General features: G+C 37.5%; 3 protein-coding genes across 3 annotated transcripts; all 3 read left to right on the forward strand.

Annotated features, from left to right (window-relative positions):
- Nucleotides 1–7,521: 7,521 nt before the first annotated feature.
- Nucleotides 7,522–8,385, forward strand: LOC145229383 (methyltransferase-like protein 27). The gene has a single exon (XM_080094713.1). The coding sequence runs from the start codon at nt 7,570–7,572 to the stop codon at nt 8,266–8,268; it is 699 nt and encodes a 232-aa protein (XP_079950839.1). The 5' UTR covers nt 7,522–7,569; the 3' UTR covers nt 8,269–8,385.
- A 3,149-nt stretch (nt 8,386–11,534) lies between these two features.
- LOC145229380 (methyltransferase-like protein 27) lies at nt 11,535–15,380 on the forward strand. The gene has a single exon (XM_080094711.1). It carries the CDS (start codon nt 14,544–14,546, stop codon nt 15,240–15,242), a length of 699 nt encoding a protein of 232 aa, XP_079950837.1. The 5' UTR covers nt 11,535–14,543; the 3' UTR covers nt 15,243–15,380.
- Nucleotides 15,381–17,610: 2,230 nt separating this feature from the next.
- LOC145229379 (methyltransferase-like protein 27) lies at nt 17,611–19,044 on the forward strand. The gene has a single exon (XM_080094710.1). It carries the CDS (start codon nt 17,655–17,657, stop codon nt 18,351–18,353), a length of 699 nt encoding a protein of 232 aa, XP_079950836.1. The 5' UTR covers nt 17,611–17,654; the 3' UTR covers nt 18,354–19,044.
- The last annotated feature ends 553 nt before the right edge of the window (nt 19,045–19,597 follow it).

A 19,597-nucleotide genomic window follows, 5' to 3' on the forward strand; every position in this document is an offset into this window, starting at 1 on the left:
CCATAGATAACATATTAATGCCATAATTTTTTTTTAAATGAAAAAAATGCCGATCAAGGCGGAAATTTTACTCATAAAAATTATACTTCAGAATAAAAAAATAAGTATCATGAAAGTTATCTGTAATGTTGTGGTGGGAATATTAAGTAAAAATATCTAGGGGGTGCTGCAGCTCCGCAGCACCCTAGCACGAGCCGCCCCTGCATTTCAGGGATCCCTTAGAGGCGTTTACAATAAAGAGGGTTGAGCTGGCGAATAAATCAACAATTTAAATCTGGGCTGAGTACAGTAACAAGGAAAGTACAGACACAGTCAGTACATACAACTCTTTTAACGAGTATTATATGCAATATGGTGATATGTTTCCCTTATTTCAACTACACCTAACAAAAGGTTTCAAAAATTGTATCAATGTAATGACTTCAAACAATCAAACGTTTTTGTTCATTAGAGAAATCCACAGTCTCGGAGGGCAATTCAGTCTTTGCAAAAGGTCTATTCCTAACATCTACTGTAGTATTATAGGTATATTTGTTCCTATACGCCAGGGATGGCGAACCTTTTTAGTTAAATGGGTCAAACATGATATTAAAATTCGGAAATAAAACAAAGTGAGTCACATATTTTATTATATGTAATGTCAATGCTAAGATGCTTGTTGCTGCATCTTTTCTGCAAGTCTTGCAATCCTAGGTAGTTTTCAGTTTAATACACGCAGCAGTCATATCTGAGCTGAGACGATTCCTGGCACTTGATTTTATGAAATTCATGTGTGAAAACAAAGATTCGCATGAATATGTTGAACCGAACTGCGTCAACAAAGGCACAACAAATCGTTTCAAGTTGTACGTTTAAATAAACATATCTGTTGCCTCACAATTGACTCAACAATCTGTATTTTGAGACAATAGGCAATCTGGCAAAGGACTTAAAGTTAACTGTTGCGTTGGTTTTTAATCCTGAAAGTCTGGTAACCCTACCTATAGTAATCAGTATAAATTTTTGAAACTACAAGTGGATCACAGGAATTCATGTGGTGGGTCACTTTGTGACCCGCGGGTCAGTGGTTCGCCATCCCTGCTATACGCCATCATTGAACGTGGGAAATAAATAAATGTTTTTCAATGTTTGTTTTTTTAAATTTGTTACTAAGAAAATAACAAGATGAACAAACAATTGCTATTGACATTGGTAGTTTGTGTGATGTTGATGTGCACTGATACCACCAACGCAAAGAGGCGTCACAAACGAAAAAAGAGCAACGGTTGGTGGGATACAAAAACAGAGAGAGACCCTGAAAACGGTAAAATGAGTTTAGGCTTCAACATTGCAAATCAAACCAAATGATTTTAAATACGTCCTGAGTCTTGTTCAGTCCAGAGTTGTAAGTCGGGTCGGGTCGGGTCGGGTTCGGGCTTAAGTTTCTTTTAAAAAAAAACGAGCTTGATTCGGGCCTGACTTTACACTCTGTGTCAGTATTATTTTTGAATAAATTTTACTAGCTAAGTAGCTAGTTGCTGGACCTGACCTAATGTCAAACAGCCCTAAAACGCCTTGTTCAAGAACAATTGTCTATTATTGTCCATTGTGTTTGTTGTCTTGGTCTTTACCGAGGCTTCCATATATACGGCTGCCAATCAAACTTTCGGGCGTAAACGGTCTTCCCAAAAACGAATCGGGTTCGGGCTCGGGCTCTAATTTCAGACCCGTTTACAACTCTGGTTCAGTCTGATAACTTTACATGTCTAAAGTGGGTTTACGCAGCCATCCGCTTAGAGTTGTAAGTAGGGCCGGGCTTTTTAAGTCGGGTTCTGGCATAGCTCGGTGATTATGTATAAAAAAATCGGGTTCTAGCCGTTTTCCGGGTAATTGTATTTTTATGCATTAGTTTTGAATTTATGTTTTTAGAGTTTTCGCAAATGGAAGATTTTGTTGAAAGTCTTGATTTAGCTGAATCAAGAGATCAATGGGACTAATAAAAATGCAATATTTCACTAACATGGTAAATATGCTAACAAAACTAAAAAGTTGTTTTAAATAGTTGAGTTGTTTTGAATTGTCTAATACCAAACATTACAGCCAGACAAGATATGCTGATATAAAGGCCTAATATTTAGTTTTGAAAAAAATAGTTGGTTTGCTGTTTCAAATTAAATTGTTCTTTTCAGGCAAAGCTCGAAAGAAACGGATTTAAATGAAGAAAAAAATCAAGCAAATTTTTCGTTTCGAAACAATAAACTAAAACGTTTTAACTAACTTAAATTAGTTGTTTAAGACCAAGATAACTTGGTTTAAGGACCTTTTTCTCGAGAGAAACGTTAGTTTTATTCCTTATTAAAACAGCCATTTGAAAGAGTTGCCACATCGATCCAAAAGGTGTGTTTATATTTCACTTTTTTTAAATCTGTTCGAACAACCCAGGCATGGTGCTGAGAAAAACATCACAAGAGGGTTAGATTTTGAGGTACTAATTTAGTGTGATTGCACAAAGGGCTCATGAAAATCTGATGCATGGGAATTATTTGTTGTAAACTAGCATAAGCAACGTATAATGTAATCAAGCAAGTAAAACGGAAGTCAAGGGGTTCTTAAATTTTTAATTTTTTTGTCAGAACTGTCTTGTGCAATTTACGCGCGTACCCGTATTGCCCAAAATAAGCCTAACATTTTTTTAGGTTAATGTAAAAATTAGCAAATCGTAAGCTAAGTTAAAAACTGACAGATTTTTTACCAGTTAAGTATTTCCTTTTGAAATCCAAGTTGTTGTAACAAACAAGGCTAAAATTTCGTTAGATTGTGCTGATACAGCCGCTTCATTTTGTTCCTTGATAAAAAGTAGCATTGCCCAATGTAGAAAACCTATTCACATTCTTTAAAAAGATTTAACTAAACAAGAACAGCAATTAATTGTAATAAAACTTCAAGTTCTTGGCTGTCCTATATGTAAATCGCTGCGGCGAATGCGTAAGGTACCGCGGACCCCAGCTTGCAAACCCTGCTGCATTACAGCCTGTACTATATGGACTAAAAAGCCGTATATGTTGTGCAAAACCTGATTTATCGTGTCCCCTATGTAAAATGATAGGCTCAAACAAAAATAAAAATGCTAACTGGTTTTCTTTTCTATTAAATATACCGTATGGGAATAGTTCTCTCTTCGGCCAGTAAAAGACTGAAAGGCCAGTGGTTCACAAAAGTCATATTTTTCAGCTGGTTCTGTTACAAAAAATCCATTGACAGTAACAGTAATGCTGACCGGTTCGCTGATTTCATAACATTTCGTGAGGCGGTTCTAGAACCGATGTGAACCGGCTGAATCCAACCACTTCAATACACTGAACCACGATATTCTTTTAATTGAACTGGTGACCCATAGACCAAAACGAGTTGTTAAGAACAACTGGTCTACACCCATTTGAAAAAATTAAACAGGAATGTCGGCTAAGTTTGTTGTCTTATTGCCTAGAGAATCATTTTATGTACGAACAATAAACATTAGAGGAAAATCGCAAGAAAAACAAAATGATAACCGGGTTTGGAAACAAGAGGAATTTTTACTTAACTTGCTGGTAGTTTTGATATATGTTGAAATAAGAACAAGTAAACAACCAAACAACAAGAACAACTCGTTTAGTTTTCTCGTTAAGAGTATGAAATTAGGTTTGCTTGAGGGCTATACTGTTTTGAGTTTGGCAAAAAAAGTGATACGAAGTTTTAAATGCTTCCATGACAATAAATAAAGTTCCAAGATATTTACAAACTAAACGCCCTTTTAACATTTGTGTAGGCGTTCAGGCTCATGGTTCTCTAATTTTTTAAGCTTGCGGCACATAACGAATAGATTTTTTTTTCTTGATGGGTTGTTTTTGTAACAAATACGATAAAAAAGAGGTGCTGTCATTGTTATGCAAGTCGGTATTTCGTCCTTTAACTTCAACATTCAGGGGTGGTGGCGAAATTCAACATGTAATGATGTCAACACAGACAAAGACTAATACCCGTTTCCTTTAAAGTATGATCACGTTTCAAATTGACGAAATAAAACGAATAATTCATGCACATTTTCTAGTGACTCGCGTTAGCTGCGCCGGGGTAGACGTTTCATGTTTAGGGTTAGGATTAGTTGACTTAATCACTTAATCTTTGTCAATATAAAATTGTATTTTGAATTTGTAACGCCAGTTTAGACTTGGGACGGATATTGTAGTCTTAACAGGCTACGTAGAAACGTTACAGGGGTTATGCAAGTCGGTATTTTGTCCTTAAACTTTTACATTAAGGGGTTGTGGCGAAAATCAACATGGTGTGATATTGCGAAATTCAACATGGTGTGATGGCAACACAGACAAAGACTAATTCCTGTTTCCTTTAAAATGTAAAAAAATTCAAATTGGACGCTGCGTATGTTTTACCAACAGAAAGCAGGATGTCATGACTGAAAGCGTGCACTTCAAAAATGAAAGATTGATGCATATTTCTAGTGATTCGACTTAGCTGCGCCGGGAAGATGTTTTATGTTTCGGGTTGGGATTGGTTGTATTAAGGCTGAAGCAAAAGACGAACAGTTTGCAGAGCTTTTGTTGAAGCCCAGTGTTTGTATAATCTTAGATGTGTTGTTAATATTAAGGATTGTTTTCATTTTATGTGTGAAATCAGAAAATATGCCATTTTTGCTCTGTGTGTTTATTAAAATCGTACTCATCGTCATAGTGGTGTGTAAATGGTTATGTGCATTTGAAGGTATTGCCCTGCTAAAATTTTTAACTTAACTTTAAACTGAAATTAGTACACAACGATCCATAAGCGTAAGAGTAATTTCACGTTGACTAAGTATAAATTGAAAGACTTAATCTTTGTTAATACAGAATTGTATTTTTAACTTGAGACGCCAATTTAGACTTGGGACGGATATTGTAGTCTTAACAGGCTACGTAGAAACGTTGTACGGGTGCACTTTGCAAAAAAAGAAATATTTTGGTTGAGAAGCACTATACAGACTTGAACAACCCTGGCTATTGGGTTGGCATAGTTTGTTTAAGATAAAGAAACAAAGTTTTGTGCCTTGTCAACTACAAAAAAATTATAAATTATAATCTGTTTTTTTTTGTAAGTTAGTTTTATTCCACAAAATCATTTGACTCTCGAATCTTCGCTGGGTGATAACGTCCTGAAAGTGCTTATTCAATACCGATCAAAATCGACCTGTGTGCTTTTTATTACAGTTGTAGCGGTCACGTGTCTTTCATGTGTTTGCAAACTAAACGTCATTTGAACATTTTCACTCGCGTTAGCGTTTAGACTATGGGTTCTTCAACTTTTATGCTTACAGCACATAACGAATGAATTTTTTCTTTTTAATTTATGGGTAAGACTTGTTTTTGTAACAAATACGATAAAAATAAGGTACTGTCTTGGTTATGCAAGTCGGTATTTTGTCCTTTAACATTCAGGGGTGGTGGCGAAATTCAACATGGTGTGATATTGCGAAATCCAACATGGTGTGATGGCAACACAGACAAAGACTAATTCCTGTTTCCTTTGAAATGTAAAAAAGATTCAAATTGCACCCTCCGTATGTTTTACCAACAGAAAGCAGGATGTCATGACTGAAAGCGTGCACTACAAAAATAAAAGATTGATGCATATTTCTAGTGACTCGTCTTAGCTGCGCCGGGAAGATGTTTTATGTTTAGGGTTGGGATTGGTTGTATTAAGGCTGAAGCAAAAGACGAACAGCTTGTTGAGCTTTTGTTGAAGCCCAGTGTTTGTATAATCTTGGATGTGTTGTTAATATTAAGGATTGTTTTCATTTTATGTGTGTAATCACAAAATCTGCCATTTTTGCTCTGTGTGTTTATTTAAATCAGGGGTGGGCAACCTGCGGCCCTTCATTAAAGGTTGTGCGGCCCGCAGAGACGCTAGGATTTCAAAAGTACTGTCAAACGAGTCCAATTATTTCATATTTTTGAGCTACTTAATGCGCCTGATACTAGTTTTCTGCGATCTGACAAAATGTGTCTAGAATCAAATACGAATTATACTTGTAGTTAAGCATATTTGGTAAGAAACAAAGCAAAATCACTTTGTGTTATGCACATGTGCGGCCCGCGATCCAATTTTGACATTTATAATTGGCCCAACAGTAACAAAGGTTCGTACTCTGTTTATTAAAATCGTACATCGTACTCATCGTAACTCATTTATTAAAATTAGGTGGCGGTGTGTGAATGGTTATGTGCAATTGGAGGTATTGCCCTTCTAAACTAGTTTAACTTTAATTTAAACTGAAATTAGTACACAACGATCTATAAGCGTAAGAGTGACTTCACGCTTGACTAAGTATAAATTGAAAGACTTAATCTTTGTTAATATAAAATTGTATTTTTAATTTGTAACGCCAGTTTAGACTTGGGACGGATATTGTAGTCTTAATAGGATAAGTAGAAACGTTGTAGGGGTGCACTCTGCAAAAAAGAAATATTGTGGTTAAGAAGCACTATACAGAAAAGTGCAATCCTGCCTATTGAGTTGGTATATAGTTTGCTCATGAGATAAAGAAACAAAGTTTTGTGCCTTTTTAAGTACAAAAAAATTATAAATTATAATCCTTTTTTTTTGTAGTTTTATTCCACAAAAGCAATTGACTCCCGAGGCTCAGCTGGGTGATAACGTCCTGATGAAAGTGCTTATTCAATACCGATCTAAATCGACTTATGTGTGTTTTTACAGTTGTAGCGGTCACGTGTTTGCAAACTAAACGCCATTTTAACATTTTCACTCGTGTTAGCGTTTAGACCAGTGGTGGGCAACCTTTGTTACTGTGGGGCCAAATACAATCGTTAAAATTAGATCGCGGGCCGCACCTGTGTATAACACAAGGTGATTTTTCTTTGTTGCTTACCAAATATGCTTAACTACAAGTAAAATTCGCATTTGATTCTAGCCACAAATTGCCAGTTCGCAAAAAAATAGCATCGGGCGCAATAATCTGCTCAAAATATATAATAGTTAGACTCTCTGCGGGCCGCACTACCTTTCATCAAGGGCGGCATTTGGCCCGCGGGCCGCAGGTTGCCCACCCCTGGTTTAGACTATGGGTTCTTCAACTTTTATGCCAACAGCACATAACGAATGGAATTTTTTTTTTACTTTATGGGTAAGACTTGTTTTTGTAACAAATACGATAAAAATCAGGTACTGTCTTTGTTATGCAAGTCGGTATTTTGTCCTTTAACTTTAACATTCAGGGGTTGTGGCGAAAATCAACATGGTGTGATGGCAACACAGACAAAGACTAATTCCTGTTTCCTTTGAAATGTAAAAAAGTTCAAATTGCACGCTGTGTATGTTTTACCGACAGAAAGCAGAATGTCATGACTGGAAGCGTGCACTTCAAAAATGAAAGATTGATGCATATTTCTAGTGATTCGTTTTAGCTGCGCCGGGCACATGTTTTATGTTTAGGGTTGGGATTGGTTTTATTAAGCATAAGACTAACAGTTATCAGAATAACTAGTGGTGTGTTATATCTTTTTGACAGACTTTTTAAAAGCAAAAAGGCCACTTAAAATGTCTCTGGATTTGCAAAAAGCGAGAGTTGCTTGGAATTTTCTTTACAACGACATACTTGGGCCGGACACTGAACAAGGGATTGTGGAATGTTACAGTCAGCATGCTGCCCGCTATGACCTGCATATCAAAGACATAGGCTACAACGTGCCAGCAACGGCTGCCAAACTATTGATGAAATACGGAAACCTAGGACCTGAAAGCGAAGTGTTGGACGTCGGTGCAGGGACAGGAATAGTAGGAAAAGAACTTCGTGAACTGGGATATAAAGGAGAAATAGATGGGTTGGACGGTAGTAGTGGCATGCTAAAAATAGCCGAAAGCCGAAAATTGTATAGAAATCTTGTTCAGCAATTTTTAACCTCGGATTGTGCATTGGATGTTGGTGACGTCATGTATGACGCAATTGTTAGCATTGGCGTGTTTTCGCCCATTCACGTAAGTGCGTCCGTGGCAAAGAGTTTTTTCAATCATGTAAAATCTGGCGGAGTTGTAATAATCTCTTACCGAGTAAATGAAACCACTACCAGCGATTCAGAGTATATTGCAGAGCTAAAGGGCGCTATTAAAAGCATTTGTGACGAAGGTAAAGCATCAGTTATTGCTGAGCATTTGACTGACTTTTATGGTGTGAATTTTTTTGCTGGCGATCCTTCAAAGCCCTGTGCTGGAATGTGTCTTTGTCTTCGCAAAACCTAATTACGTTAATATGTGCCGAAAGGGCGGATAAACGGCTTTGTAATACAAGTAACGGTTTTGTGTATGCGAGATGGTGCAAATTAATACATGTACAGACCAAACTCTTGTTTTTCTTGTATGCTAAAATTTGTCTTTGTCTGGTGATAGAAATGTTATGACACTGTATAGGTTTGCAAACTTTGGGTTGATGCAGTAAGAGTAAGTCAAAGCGATATTTAGAAAGAATAGGGATTATCTCAGTTATACACAACACTAAAATGCGATTACTTCAATTAGACTTTACATTTCAGAGTTGTAAACGGGCCTGAAACTGGATCCCGAAAGTTTAAGTCCGAAATCCGGACCGAACCCGAATCGTTTTTGGAAAGCCCGTTTGATTGACAGGCGAAAACATAAAGCCTTAGAAAAGACCAACACAACCAACATAATAGAGAGTGGTCTTAAACCAGGCGTTTCAGAGCTGTTTGATATTAGGTCAGGTCCAGCAAGTGGCTACTTAGCTAGTTCATTTTATTTAAATAAATACTGACACAAGAATGTAAATCAGACCCGGATCAAGCCAGTTTTTTCAAGAAACCCAAGCCCGGCCCGACTTATAACTCTGATGCAAGTATTGTAATCACCACAGCAAGTCGTAAGTTATGTTATGTGCAAGCTGTGGATGGTTTGCCCATGTCCGCTCCGTGCGGTAATAGTTTTCGTAGAAGCATCAAAGCATGGAAGGCTTTTGCACACCGTGTTCTGGTTCGAGTCCTAAAAAAGTTTACAGAAAAAAATCCTTTTTAAAACAAAATAGCCTGCCATAGGGGAAAGACAATCCACATTTTCTTTACATCGGTTAACCGTATTGTTACCTTTTCTGTTATGCAAGTATAGGCTAATGCTGATGTGCATCGATACAACCAATTCAAGACGTTCATGGAGTAAGAGACAAAGTGAGAGTTTGTATAATGTGTTTAAAAATTAAAGATAAATGTGGCACACACAAAACAATACATTAGAACTGGATCAGATGCAAATCAACCTAAATACTTCAAGCCTAAAGTGGAATTAAACCAGTTTCATGTAATCAAACATTGAAAATTGTTTTGAAAAAATAAATAGTTATTTTAACTCGACTTAGTCGTACTTCATAACAAATCACGTACAGTTAGTTAAACTGTTGTGTTCCTGTTTTCACAGTTAGGTAAAGTTTACTAAAACATTTTGATGTGGCGAAACAGCACTAAAATGACACATTTTAATAACCATTGGGCCGTGTGTACAATGCAAGTGATGTATTTGCCAGCATGTATGCAATTTCTTTCGATAAACGTGTGTTAGTTCGAAACCTTTGGAGTATTACGCAACAAGTAAATGTAAAAAGTTATTAACCAGCTTTTCCAAGTAACATGGAGTAAGCAGCATAAGATGGTTATTGGCCTAAAAACTTCGAATTTGTATTAGGAGATATTTTAGCCGCAGCATGATTTAGCCAACCAAGTTTTCACAAAGAAAACTAAAATTTGGTAAGATTGTTTCAGCTATTGAGCAGATGCAAGACGAAAATGCAGATTTTGTCTCTGCTGAAGCACCAGCATTTTTGGATGAATTAAGAAGATCCAGAAGACCCGAATAACATTATTTTAACAACATAAGGTGACTGTCTAAGTTAACAATCAATTTACACACAACTTATAACAATATTTAGACAAAATTAAGTGACTGCGAAACGTACAATAAAAAACAAAAGTTGTTTTCGTGAACAATGATGCCATAGTATCAATTCTTTGTTGTGTAAATGGTTTGGAGTAAGCGTTGTAAATGTTTAGAAACTGTTAAGTCTTCGCACAAATGGTTTTGCTGTTTTAAACAAACATTTAAGCAGCATTTCTGTTTCAGGCGAAATTGAGGAACCAGATCATAAAGAATTTCGTCGGTAAACATGTTGAATACAAAATGTCGGTAAAATAAATAGAAATGTCAGCTAAGTTTGTTGTACGATTGTCCAGAGAATCCCTTTTTTGTGAGAACAATAAACATTACAGGCACATCGCAATAAAAAAAACATGCTATAACCAATTTGAAATCTTGGGTTTGGAAACAAAATTTCTTAGGATTTTTTTCTTAGCTTGCTGGTAGTTTTTGACCTATGTTGGAATAAGAATAAGTAAAGAAAACCAAACAACACCAACCCGTTTAGTTTTCTCGTTAAGAGTATGAAATCAGGCTTTTTAAACGGGCAACTCAACGCGATTCCACATCAGACATCAAATTGTTGTGCTTAAGGGATACTACGTGTTGAGTTTGGCAGAGAAGTGATACGAATTTTTAAATGCTTCCATGACAATAAACAGGGTTGCCATCGACTTGAAACCAAAAATAAGAAAAACCGAAAAATTAGATTTTCGTGCGAAACAAACAAACGTTTTTGAACATCTTTGCATTTGTACGAGCCGCGACATATCATATGCAATATTTTAGCCAGAAACAATCTGTTCCAGCAACTTTTTGTTCATACAAAATACCTCGTACATCTCACAACAGCTCAGGTCGAGGTTTACTTTTACTTGTAGCAGGAATTTGACCAGTAATTGTTGAAAATAAGACAAAAGAAGGACTTAAGTCAAAAATAAGGACATTTCTTAGAAATAAGGACAACAAACTTTTCTTGAAAGACATAGCCTTTCAAAATAAGGACAAATATTAGAAATAAGGACGGTATGGCAACCCTGACAATGAATAAACAAAATTCCGAGATATTTGCAAACTAATTTTATGCTTACAGCACATAACGAATGATTTTTTTTTTACTTTATTGGTAAGACTTGTTTTTGTAACAAATACGATAAAAAATGAGGTACTGTTTTTGTTATGCAAGTTGGCATTTCTTCCTCAAACTTTAACATTCGGGGGTTGTGGCGAAATTCAACATTTTGTGATATTACGAAATCCAACATATAGTGTGATGGCAAAACAGACAAAGACTAATTCCTGTTTCCTTTCGAACGCGATCACGTTTCAAATTGCACGCTGTATGTTCTGCAAACAAAAAGCCGGATGCCATGACCAGAACCATGCATTTAAAAAATTAATGATCGATGCATACTTTCTCGTAACTCGCCTCTGCTGCGTCGGGACAGATGTTTTATATTTAGGGTTAGGATTGGTTGTATTAATACTGTAGCATAGACTAACAGCTTGTTGAGCCTTTGTTAAAGCCCAGTGTTTGTTTAATATTCGATGTGTCGTTAATATAAAGGATTGTTTTCTTATTCCTATATGTGTGTAATCAGATAATCTGCCAACTTTGCTCTGTAGGCTGATTAAAATCGTATTCTGTTTATTAAATTCGTACATCGTACTCATCGTAACGCATTTATTAAAATTAGAAGGAGGTGTGTATAAATGGTTATGTTTAGTTGGAGTTATTGCCCTTCTAAAATAGTCTAACTTTAATTTAAAACTGAAATTAGTACACAAAGATCCATAAGCGTAAGAGTGAATTCACGCTTGACTTAGTATAAATTGAAAGACTTAATCTTTGTTAACATGTAATTGTATTTTAAATTTGTGACGCCAGTTTGGCTTAAAACAGATATTGTAGAATTAATCGGCTAACTGAAAACGTTGTACGGGTGCAGTCTGCAAAAAAGAAATATTTTGGTTAAGAAGCATTATACAGACTTGTACAACCCTGGCTATTGAGTTGGTAGATTTTGCTCAGGATAAAGAAACCCAGTTTTGTGTCTTCTCAATTAAAAAAAATCGAAATTTTAATTCGGTTTTTCTACTTTTCTTCCAAAATAGCATTTGACTTTAGAGTCTGCGCTGGATGATAACTTGCTAAAACTGCCTATTCAATATCGATCTAAATCGACCTCTGTATTTTTTTATTACAGTTGTAGCGGTCACGTGCTTTCAAACCATTATTTTGGTGTAACTTCACTGTTACATGTGTTCTCATGATTCATGCAGGAGTGCATAGTGTCGTTGTTCCCTCACTGTTACATGTTCCCGGTTTCCTGTTGTGTTCAAGCAGCCTGACGATAGGATGGGCTGTTGCATAAACTTGGTATTTCGATACAGTTGTGCAATCAAACTCTGCTGCCGAACATTTCCAAATATAATAGTCAGTCCAAAGCCTTATATTGTTCGTTGCGGGAACCACGCGCCACCGCACAGTTTATCACATAAAACTTGATAAAAAAAAGCAACTATTTTAGCGGCATCACGAAAAAAATGTGAACAAATTTCTTGAACAAACTTTGTGTGATAAGCAGGATTATCAATGCAATAATGCCAAATTATGTCACCGCCGCGTATACTGAATCAACATATTTTTTAGTGTACTTTTTTTTATTGTAGTGTACTTTTTTGCAATTTGTTTTCTTTATGATTTAAATAACAAGCTTTGTCATTGTGATTTAACTTTATTTTCAAAGCAACTAGGCTAGGGTTGCCATATTTTATGATATACAATCCCTGACAAAATTTATCTCAGTTGCGTTAACCCAGTGGTTCTCAAACTTTTTCGTTATTTTCTCTAAACGGTCCCTTTGCCATTATTTCGAGGGCTTGCGGTCCTTAAGCCTGAATGTGTATTTCAGAAAAACGAAAGTTAATTGCAGGATTTTAGCTAGTTACGCGAAATTCTGCAAAACAATGATCCAAATCTGACATTACGAACAAGACAAAAACATTACAATTGTGCTCGAACAATTGCATTTTTGTTAATTGTCATGCAATAAAGCCTATTGTTTAGCAATGGAGACGGTCGATTCTCATTTTCACTTTGATTTAAACTTATTCATTTGCACAAACTGACGCCAAATAAGAATATAGAATTACTTCCACCTTTTTGCGGTCCCCGCAAAATTGCCTCACGGAGCCCTAAAGGACCGCGGACCCCAGTTTGAGAACCGCTGAGTCAACCTTTTTGCGATCCAAATACTTGTATTCCGGAATAAATTTAGAATATTCGGAAGTCACACGGACAGCGACACTAGAAAACGTTAAATACGATACTCTGATCCTTGTCAATTTAGTTTCTGCGTAGGCTTCTGTTCAGTTAAATTTATAAGGCTAAACTCACTACTCTCACTATCCTTGAAACAATAAGCACATAAATCAGGTCGCCAACCTTTACCACTCTAAAAACCATTCAGACCAATATCAAATTTTCACACACAAAAATCCCTGGGAGCGCGAAGACCTTTTTAAATTTGAAATACAACGCCACTGTAAAAACGTTTTTATATCTCACGACATTCGACTTTTTGTTGTTAGTTGGTTCTTTATTATAGGTGCACAGTTAAAGCAAATGAAATTTCCCACGTCCCCACGTTAGCATCGAACGCTGTGTTTTCTTGTAACGGATTTTTATTTGTGCATTTAACGCGTATTGTTAGACAACTAGTAACAAACAGGTATTGTTACGCGCGCACACACTGCAAAACGAAACAGTAACTTTGTGCGTTAACCTGCGCGCCGCCAGTGTACCTCTTTACGTTCATGGTTTGAAGTTTGAACGCGGTTGTAGCTAGCTACCAGAAATTTTCTCCTTTGGTGCATTTATTTCTTAGCATATCTATATTTTTGGCTTAAATTCCTGACTTTTAAGTACATTTTAACATTTCTCCTTGACGCAAATTTAAACCATGAATTCCCCGACATGTCAGGGAAAATCCTGACGTATGGCAACCCTAAACTAGGCATACGCGACAGGTTTCATTTGCGATTATTCCAAAAGACACTAGAGCAGTGGTTCTTAACCTTTTTTCCTTGCTGCACCCCTTTCAAATCACCAACCAATTTTCGCACCCCCTTTCAAATCACTAACCAATTTTCGCTCCCCCTTCTGTAATTGCTTAAATAGAATAGACCTAACCAACCTTAATGATTCAGCATCCCCGCACCCCCTAGGAACAGTTCTCGCACCCCAGGTTAAGAACCCCTGCACTAGAGTGTTCTAAAATCATGCAGCGTAAAGACTGAAGAAAGACATTCTACATTGACGCCAAATGGCAATGGTACAGCGAAAGCCTTTTCTAATAGAAATCAGATGTTGTTGCCATTTGCATTGTAGGTTGGTCCTCAAAGATGTCGACTGCACTACTGATACTTTCATTCCTCCAAATGTTATTTCCATTAATCAAGTTAACAGATAACTCATCAGTTAATAGGTTAAGTAGTGGTATGTTATATAGTTTGTTTTGTTTTTTTACAAACTTTCAGAAACTGACGTTGTAAATAAAAGGCTACTTTGCCTAAGATTGAATAGATTGACCTGAAAAATGTCTCTGGATTTGGAAAAGGCGAAAGTTGCTTGGAATTTAATATACAACGATCTGCTTGTATCGGACACTAAAGAAGGGCTTTTGGAATGTTATGATCGGCATGCTTTCCGCTACGATCAGTATATCAAAGACATAGGCTACAACATGCCAGCAAAGACTGCCAAACTGTTGATGGAATACGGAAGTCTCGGACCTGAAAGCGAAGTGTTGGACGTCGGTGCAGGGACAGGAATACTTGGAAAAGAACTTCATAATCTCGGATATACGGGAAAAATAGATGGCTTGGACGGCAGTAGTGGTATGCTGAAAGTAGCCGAAAGCCGAAAACTGTATAGAAATCTTGTTCAGCAATTTTTAACCGCTGATTGCGCGTTGGATATTGGTGACGTCATGTATGACGCAATCGCTAGCGTTGGCGTGTTTTCCGCACTTCAGGTGGGTGCGTCTGTGGCGAAGAGTTTGTTCAATCATGTAAAGACCGGCGGAGTTGTAATCATCTCTTATCGAGTGATTGAAACCACTACTAGCGATTCAGAGTTTAATGCAGAGCTAAAGGACACTATTAAAAGCCTTTGTGACAAAGGGAAAGCTTCAGTTATTGCTGAGCATTCGACCGACCTTTATGGAGTGAACTTTTTTGCTGGCGATCCTTCAAAGCCTTGTCCTGGAATGTGTCTTTGTCTTCGAAAAACCTAAGCAACTCGCCCTATGTAATAAATATGTGCCCATTTGGTTGATAGATGACTTTGTGATACAAGTAACGGTTTTGTGTATTCGAGATGGTGCAAACTAATTTATGTACAGACCAAACTCTTGTTATACTTGTATGCTAAAGTTTGTCTTTGTGGGGTGATAGGCTACAGCAGTGGTTCTCAAACTTTTTTTGTTGCGACGCCTCTGGAAAAGCTTTCTAGACTTGCGACGCACCAGCAAATAAAAGGTAATGAGGAAACTTATCAATAAACAGTTAATTTAAATCTATTAAACAGCACTTAGAGAACAATTTTAGCATAACTGTTTTTCGACAAAGTTATAAAACTGTACTCAACACTTTTAGTGCACCCGGCAATCACGTGCGGGCTTTTGTTAATTGTTTCAATTATTGCGCACAATTGCATTGTCTTGTCTGCTGCAAGGTCTCAACAGCATCAATAACGAATTACAATGAAAGTAATGTTTCAACTTACGCACAATATAAACTGATGCACAAAATTTACTGCTGCAACTCATGCACAATAATCACTTAAAACTTTAGCTAACAATTATACGTTATAACTACCTCAAGCATTTGCTAGAAAAGTCGCCTTTGTTACTTCGCATAATCAAGTTTAATGCCCGACAAGCGTCGCTCCAGACACGCGCCTATCACGCACTTGCTGCTTGTACTGTTTGGTCTCGACGTACATTAACGGACAACCGCGTTTTTGATCTAAAACTTGCGAGGTAAATTTACGTCAATCCGCACTCTACGCAAAAAGTATTTGGACGTAGATATACGTTAACCGCACTGAAACCTCATTTTTATGAGATAAACTGAGTTCAGTCACGAAACGGAAATATTCTGCGACGCCCTTGGAAAATTGAAACGACGCACCAGGGCGTCGCGACGCACAGTTTGAGAACCACTGGGCTACAGTATTCTATGTCACTGTATAGGTTTGCAAACTTTGGGTTGATGCAGTAAGTAAATTAAGGCGATATTTAGAAAGAATAGGGATTATCTCAGTTAAAGCCATCACTAAAATGCGATTACTTCAATTATACTCAAACAAATTTGCAAAGAAATTCCATGAACAAATTTTGTGTTATATGCAGAATTATCAATGAAATAATGCCTACTTATATCAACGCCACGTAAAATCAACATGGTTCGTATAGTTCAGTGGTTCTCAAACTTTTTTGACCGCGACCCAAATTCGAGTATTATGAACATCTCACGACCCAAGCCTCAAACATCAAAAAATGTAACAGTTTCGAGGCCACGTCGTCGCCGCATAGGCGTCTGCTCATGTCAAAATGGCTGCAGGTTTAACGAGTTCGATTCGACAACACTACATAACACAACACACATTATGGCTTTGTAGCACCATGATCATTGATAGAAGTGAATCCCAAATCTAAAAATGTTTCCTTGTACGAATGCTTATTCATCCTTAAACGCTAACTGTTACATCTCAGCGTTCAGTTTCGCATGATTAACTTTTATTCCCCGTGCTAGACGTAACAATCGCCATGTGCGTGACAGTAAAATTGGAAGGCTATTGTCAGTATGTTGCAATGATTAGTTCATTTTGCTGTACAACGTGGTCGAGTGTGGAGAACCTCTGGTATAGTTGGTCACACACGCACTGTGCTATTGTTAATGCTTATCACCACACTTCCACCACATGGTCAGTTCCCACGTGCAAGGAGGCAGTTCGGCGACCACTCAAACCATACGCCTGTTAGATCTCTCCAACAAAATGTCTGAATTGTAGAATAGTGTTTTTTGAATGTACTGTACTCTTTTGCAATTTGTTTTCTTGGTGATTTAAATAACAAGGTTTGACATTTTTGATTTAACTTCATTTTCAAAGCAACTCGGCATTCTCGACAGGTTTGATCTGCGATTTTTCTAAAATACACTAAAGCAGAGGTTCTTAACCAGGGGTGCGAGAACTGTTTTTAGGGGGTGCGGGGATGCTTGTATAAAAATTAATTTACAGTGGTTTTGTTGTTTAAGCCATAACAGAAGGGGTGCGAAAATTGGTAGGTGAATTGAAAGGGATGCAGCAAGGAAAAAGGTTAAGAACCACTACATTAGAGTGTACTAAAATCATGCAGTGCAGAGACTAAGGAAAGACTTTCAAAATTAACGTAAGATTTATCCTAATGCAAGAGGTAATGGTTTACTGAATGCCTTTTTCAAAATAGAAATCAGATGTTGTTGCCATTTCCATTGTAAGTTGGTTCTTAAGAATGACCACGGCACTACTGATACTTGCATTTCTCTAAATATTATTTCCATTTGTCAAGTTAAATCATAAGTGATCAGGTTAAGTAGTGGTGTGTTATATGTGTTTTACTGACTTACAGGAACTGGCGTATTAGGTAAAAAGCTACTTAAAAATGTCTCTGGATATGGAAAAAGCGAGAGTTGCTTGGAATTTAATTTACAACGACATGCTTGTGTCGGACACTGAACAAGGGCTTGTGGAATGTTACGGTCAGCATGCTGTCCGCTACGACCAGTATATTAAAGACATAGGCTACAGAATGCCAGCAAAGACTGCCAAACTATTGATGAAATACGGAAACCTTGGACCTGAAAGCGAAGTGTTGGACGTCGGTGCAGGGACAGGAATACTGGGAACAAAACTTCGTGAACTGGGATATAGAGGAGAAATAGATGGGTTGGACGGTAGTAGTGGTATGCTAAAAATAGCCGAAAGCCGAAAACTGTATAGAAATCTTGTTCAGCAATTTTTAACCGCTGATTGTGCGTTGGATGTTGGTGACGTCATGTATGACGCAATCGCTAGCGTTGGCGTGTTTTCGGCCGTTCACGTGGGTGCGTCGGTGACGAGGTGTTTGTTTAATCATGTAAAATCCGGCGGAGTTGTAATAATCTCTTACCGAGTAAATGAGACAACTATTGGCGATACAGAGTTTATTGCAGAGCTAAAAGACACTATTAATAGCATTTGTGACAAAGGTAAAGCTTCAGTTATTGCTGAGCTTTCGACCGACTTTTTTGGAGTGAATTTTTTTGCTGACGATCCTTCAAAGCCTTGTCCTGGATTATGTCTTTGTCTTCGAAAAACCTAACCAACTCGCGCGATGAAATTATTATGTGCCCAGTGGAGATGATGCAAATTAATATATGTACAGACCAAACTCTTGTTATACTTGTATGCTAAAGTTTGTCTGTGTTGGGTGATAGATACGTTATGTCACTATATAGGTTTGCAAATTTTGGGTTGATGCAGTAAGAGTAAGTCAAGGCGAAATTGAGAGATTATCTCAGTTATACTCTACATTTTATAATGTTTTTTTTATGGAGCCCGAACGCGGCCAGAAATCCGGACAGACCCCGAATCGTTTTTGGGAAGCCCGTTTAGGCTCGAAAGTTTGATTGACATGCGCAGGTTTTTTTAAGGTTTGGTTTGGGTGACCGCTAAGTAGTTTTAAGAGACCCGCAAGTGTTTCATTTAAATACCAAAAAATAGCCATATTTGCTTAAACGAATTATTTATTAAATAAGCTATTGCTGCCAGGCATAATGTATGACTAAGTATTGCTCATCCAGCAGTTTTATTGTAAACAATCGACGTTTCGACGTCCTATACAAGACGCCTTCATCAGGATAATGACATAACTTGCAGGACAAATTTCTTTTAAAGCGACAAAATGCAAACCACACACATGTAAAACAGCGATAACAAGATCACGCGGCTGCAAACTCGCACCACCGTAGCGATAAAACAAGCTCAGTGGTGTAAAAGCGACCGATAATTTATCGGCATTAGAACATCTGTTTTAACGTTCATTGTGTTGGCGCGTGAATGGATGTTCCAAGACTCTAGGAAACTTCGCTTGTGAAAATCAGTTTCCTTCACCAACACTTGAGCAGCAGAAAAGTTAATGCTGTGATGGTGAGTGGTTGCATGGTTTGCCAACGCTGATTTCTTCACATAATCCGTCGTATGTTGACCGATTTCGGAGTATCGGTTGGGGTCAAACCAGCAAACACCCTATGTCAGATGCTGTCGCACCCAAAAGATCCTCTAGATGCTACTGCAACTAGGGGTGTGGTATATGCTATACCGTGCGGGGAGTGTGACGAAATATACATCGGTGAGACTGGTAGAAGTCTAAATACGCGCCGGAAGGAGCACGAAAGGGATGTGGGCAAGAAGGATGCGAAGAAATCAGCGTTGGCAAACCATGCAACCACTCACCATCACAGCATTAACTTTTCTGCTGCTCAAGTGTTGGTGAAGGAAACTGATTTTCACAAGCGAAGTTTCCTAGAGTCTTGGAACATCCATTCACGCGCCAACACAATGAAC

Source organism: Phallusia mammillata, chromosome 5, assembly GCF_965637545.1.
Source record: "Phallusia mammillata chromosome 5, kaPhaMamm4.hap1.1, whole genome shotgun sequence".
NCBI lineage: Eukaryota > Metazoa > Chordata > Ascidiacea > Phlebobranchia > Ascidiidae > Phallusia > Phallusia mammillata.

Bases quoted from the DNA above. Each gene is read 5' to 3' on its own strand.
- LOC145229383 (XM_080094713.1), top strand. From the start codon at position 7,570: ATGTCTCTGGATTTGCAAAAAGCGAGAGTTGCTTGGAATTTTCTTTAC.
- LOC145229380 (XM_080094711.1), top strand. From the start codon at position 14,544: ATGTCTCTGGATTTGGAAAAGGCGAAAGTTGCTTGGAATTTAATATAC.
- LOC145229379 (XM_080094710.1), top strand. From the start codon at position 17,655: ATGTCTCTGGATATGGAAAAAGCGAGAGTTGCTTGGAATTTAATTTAC.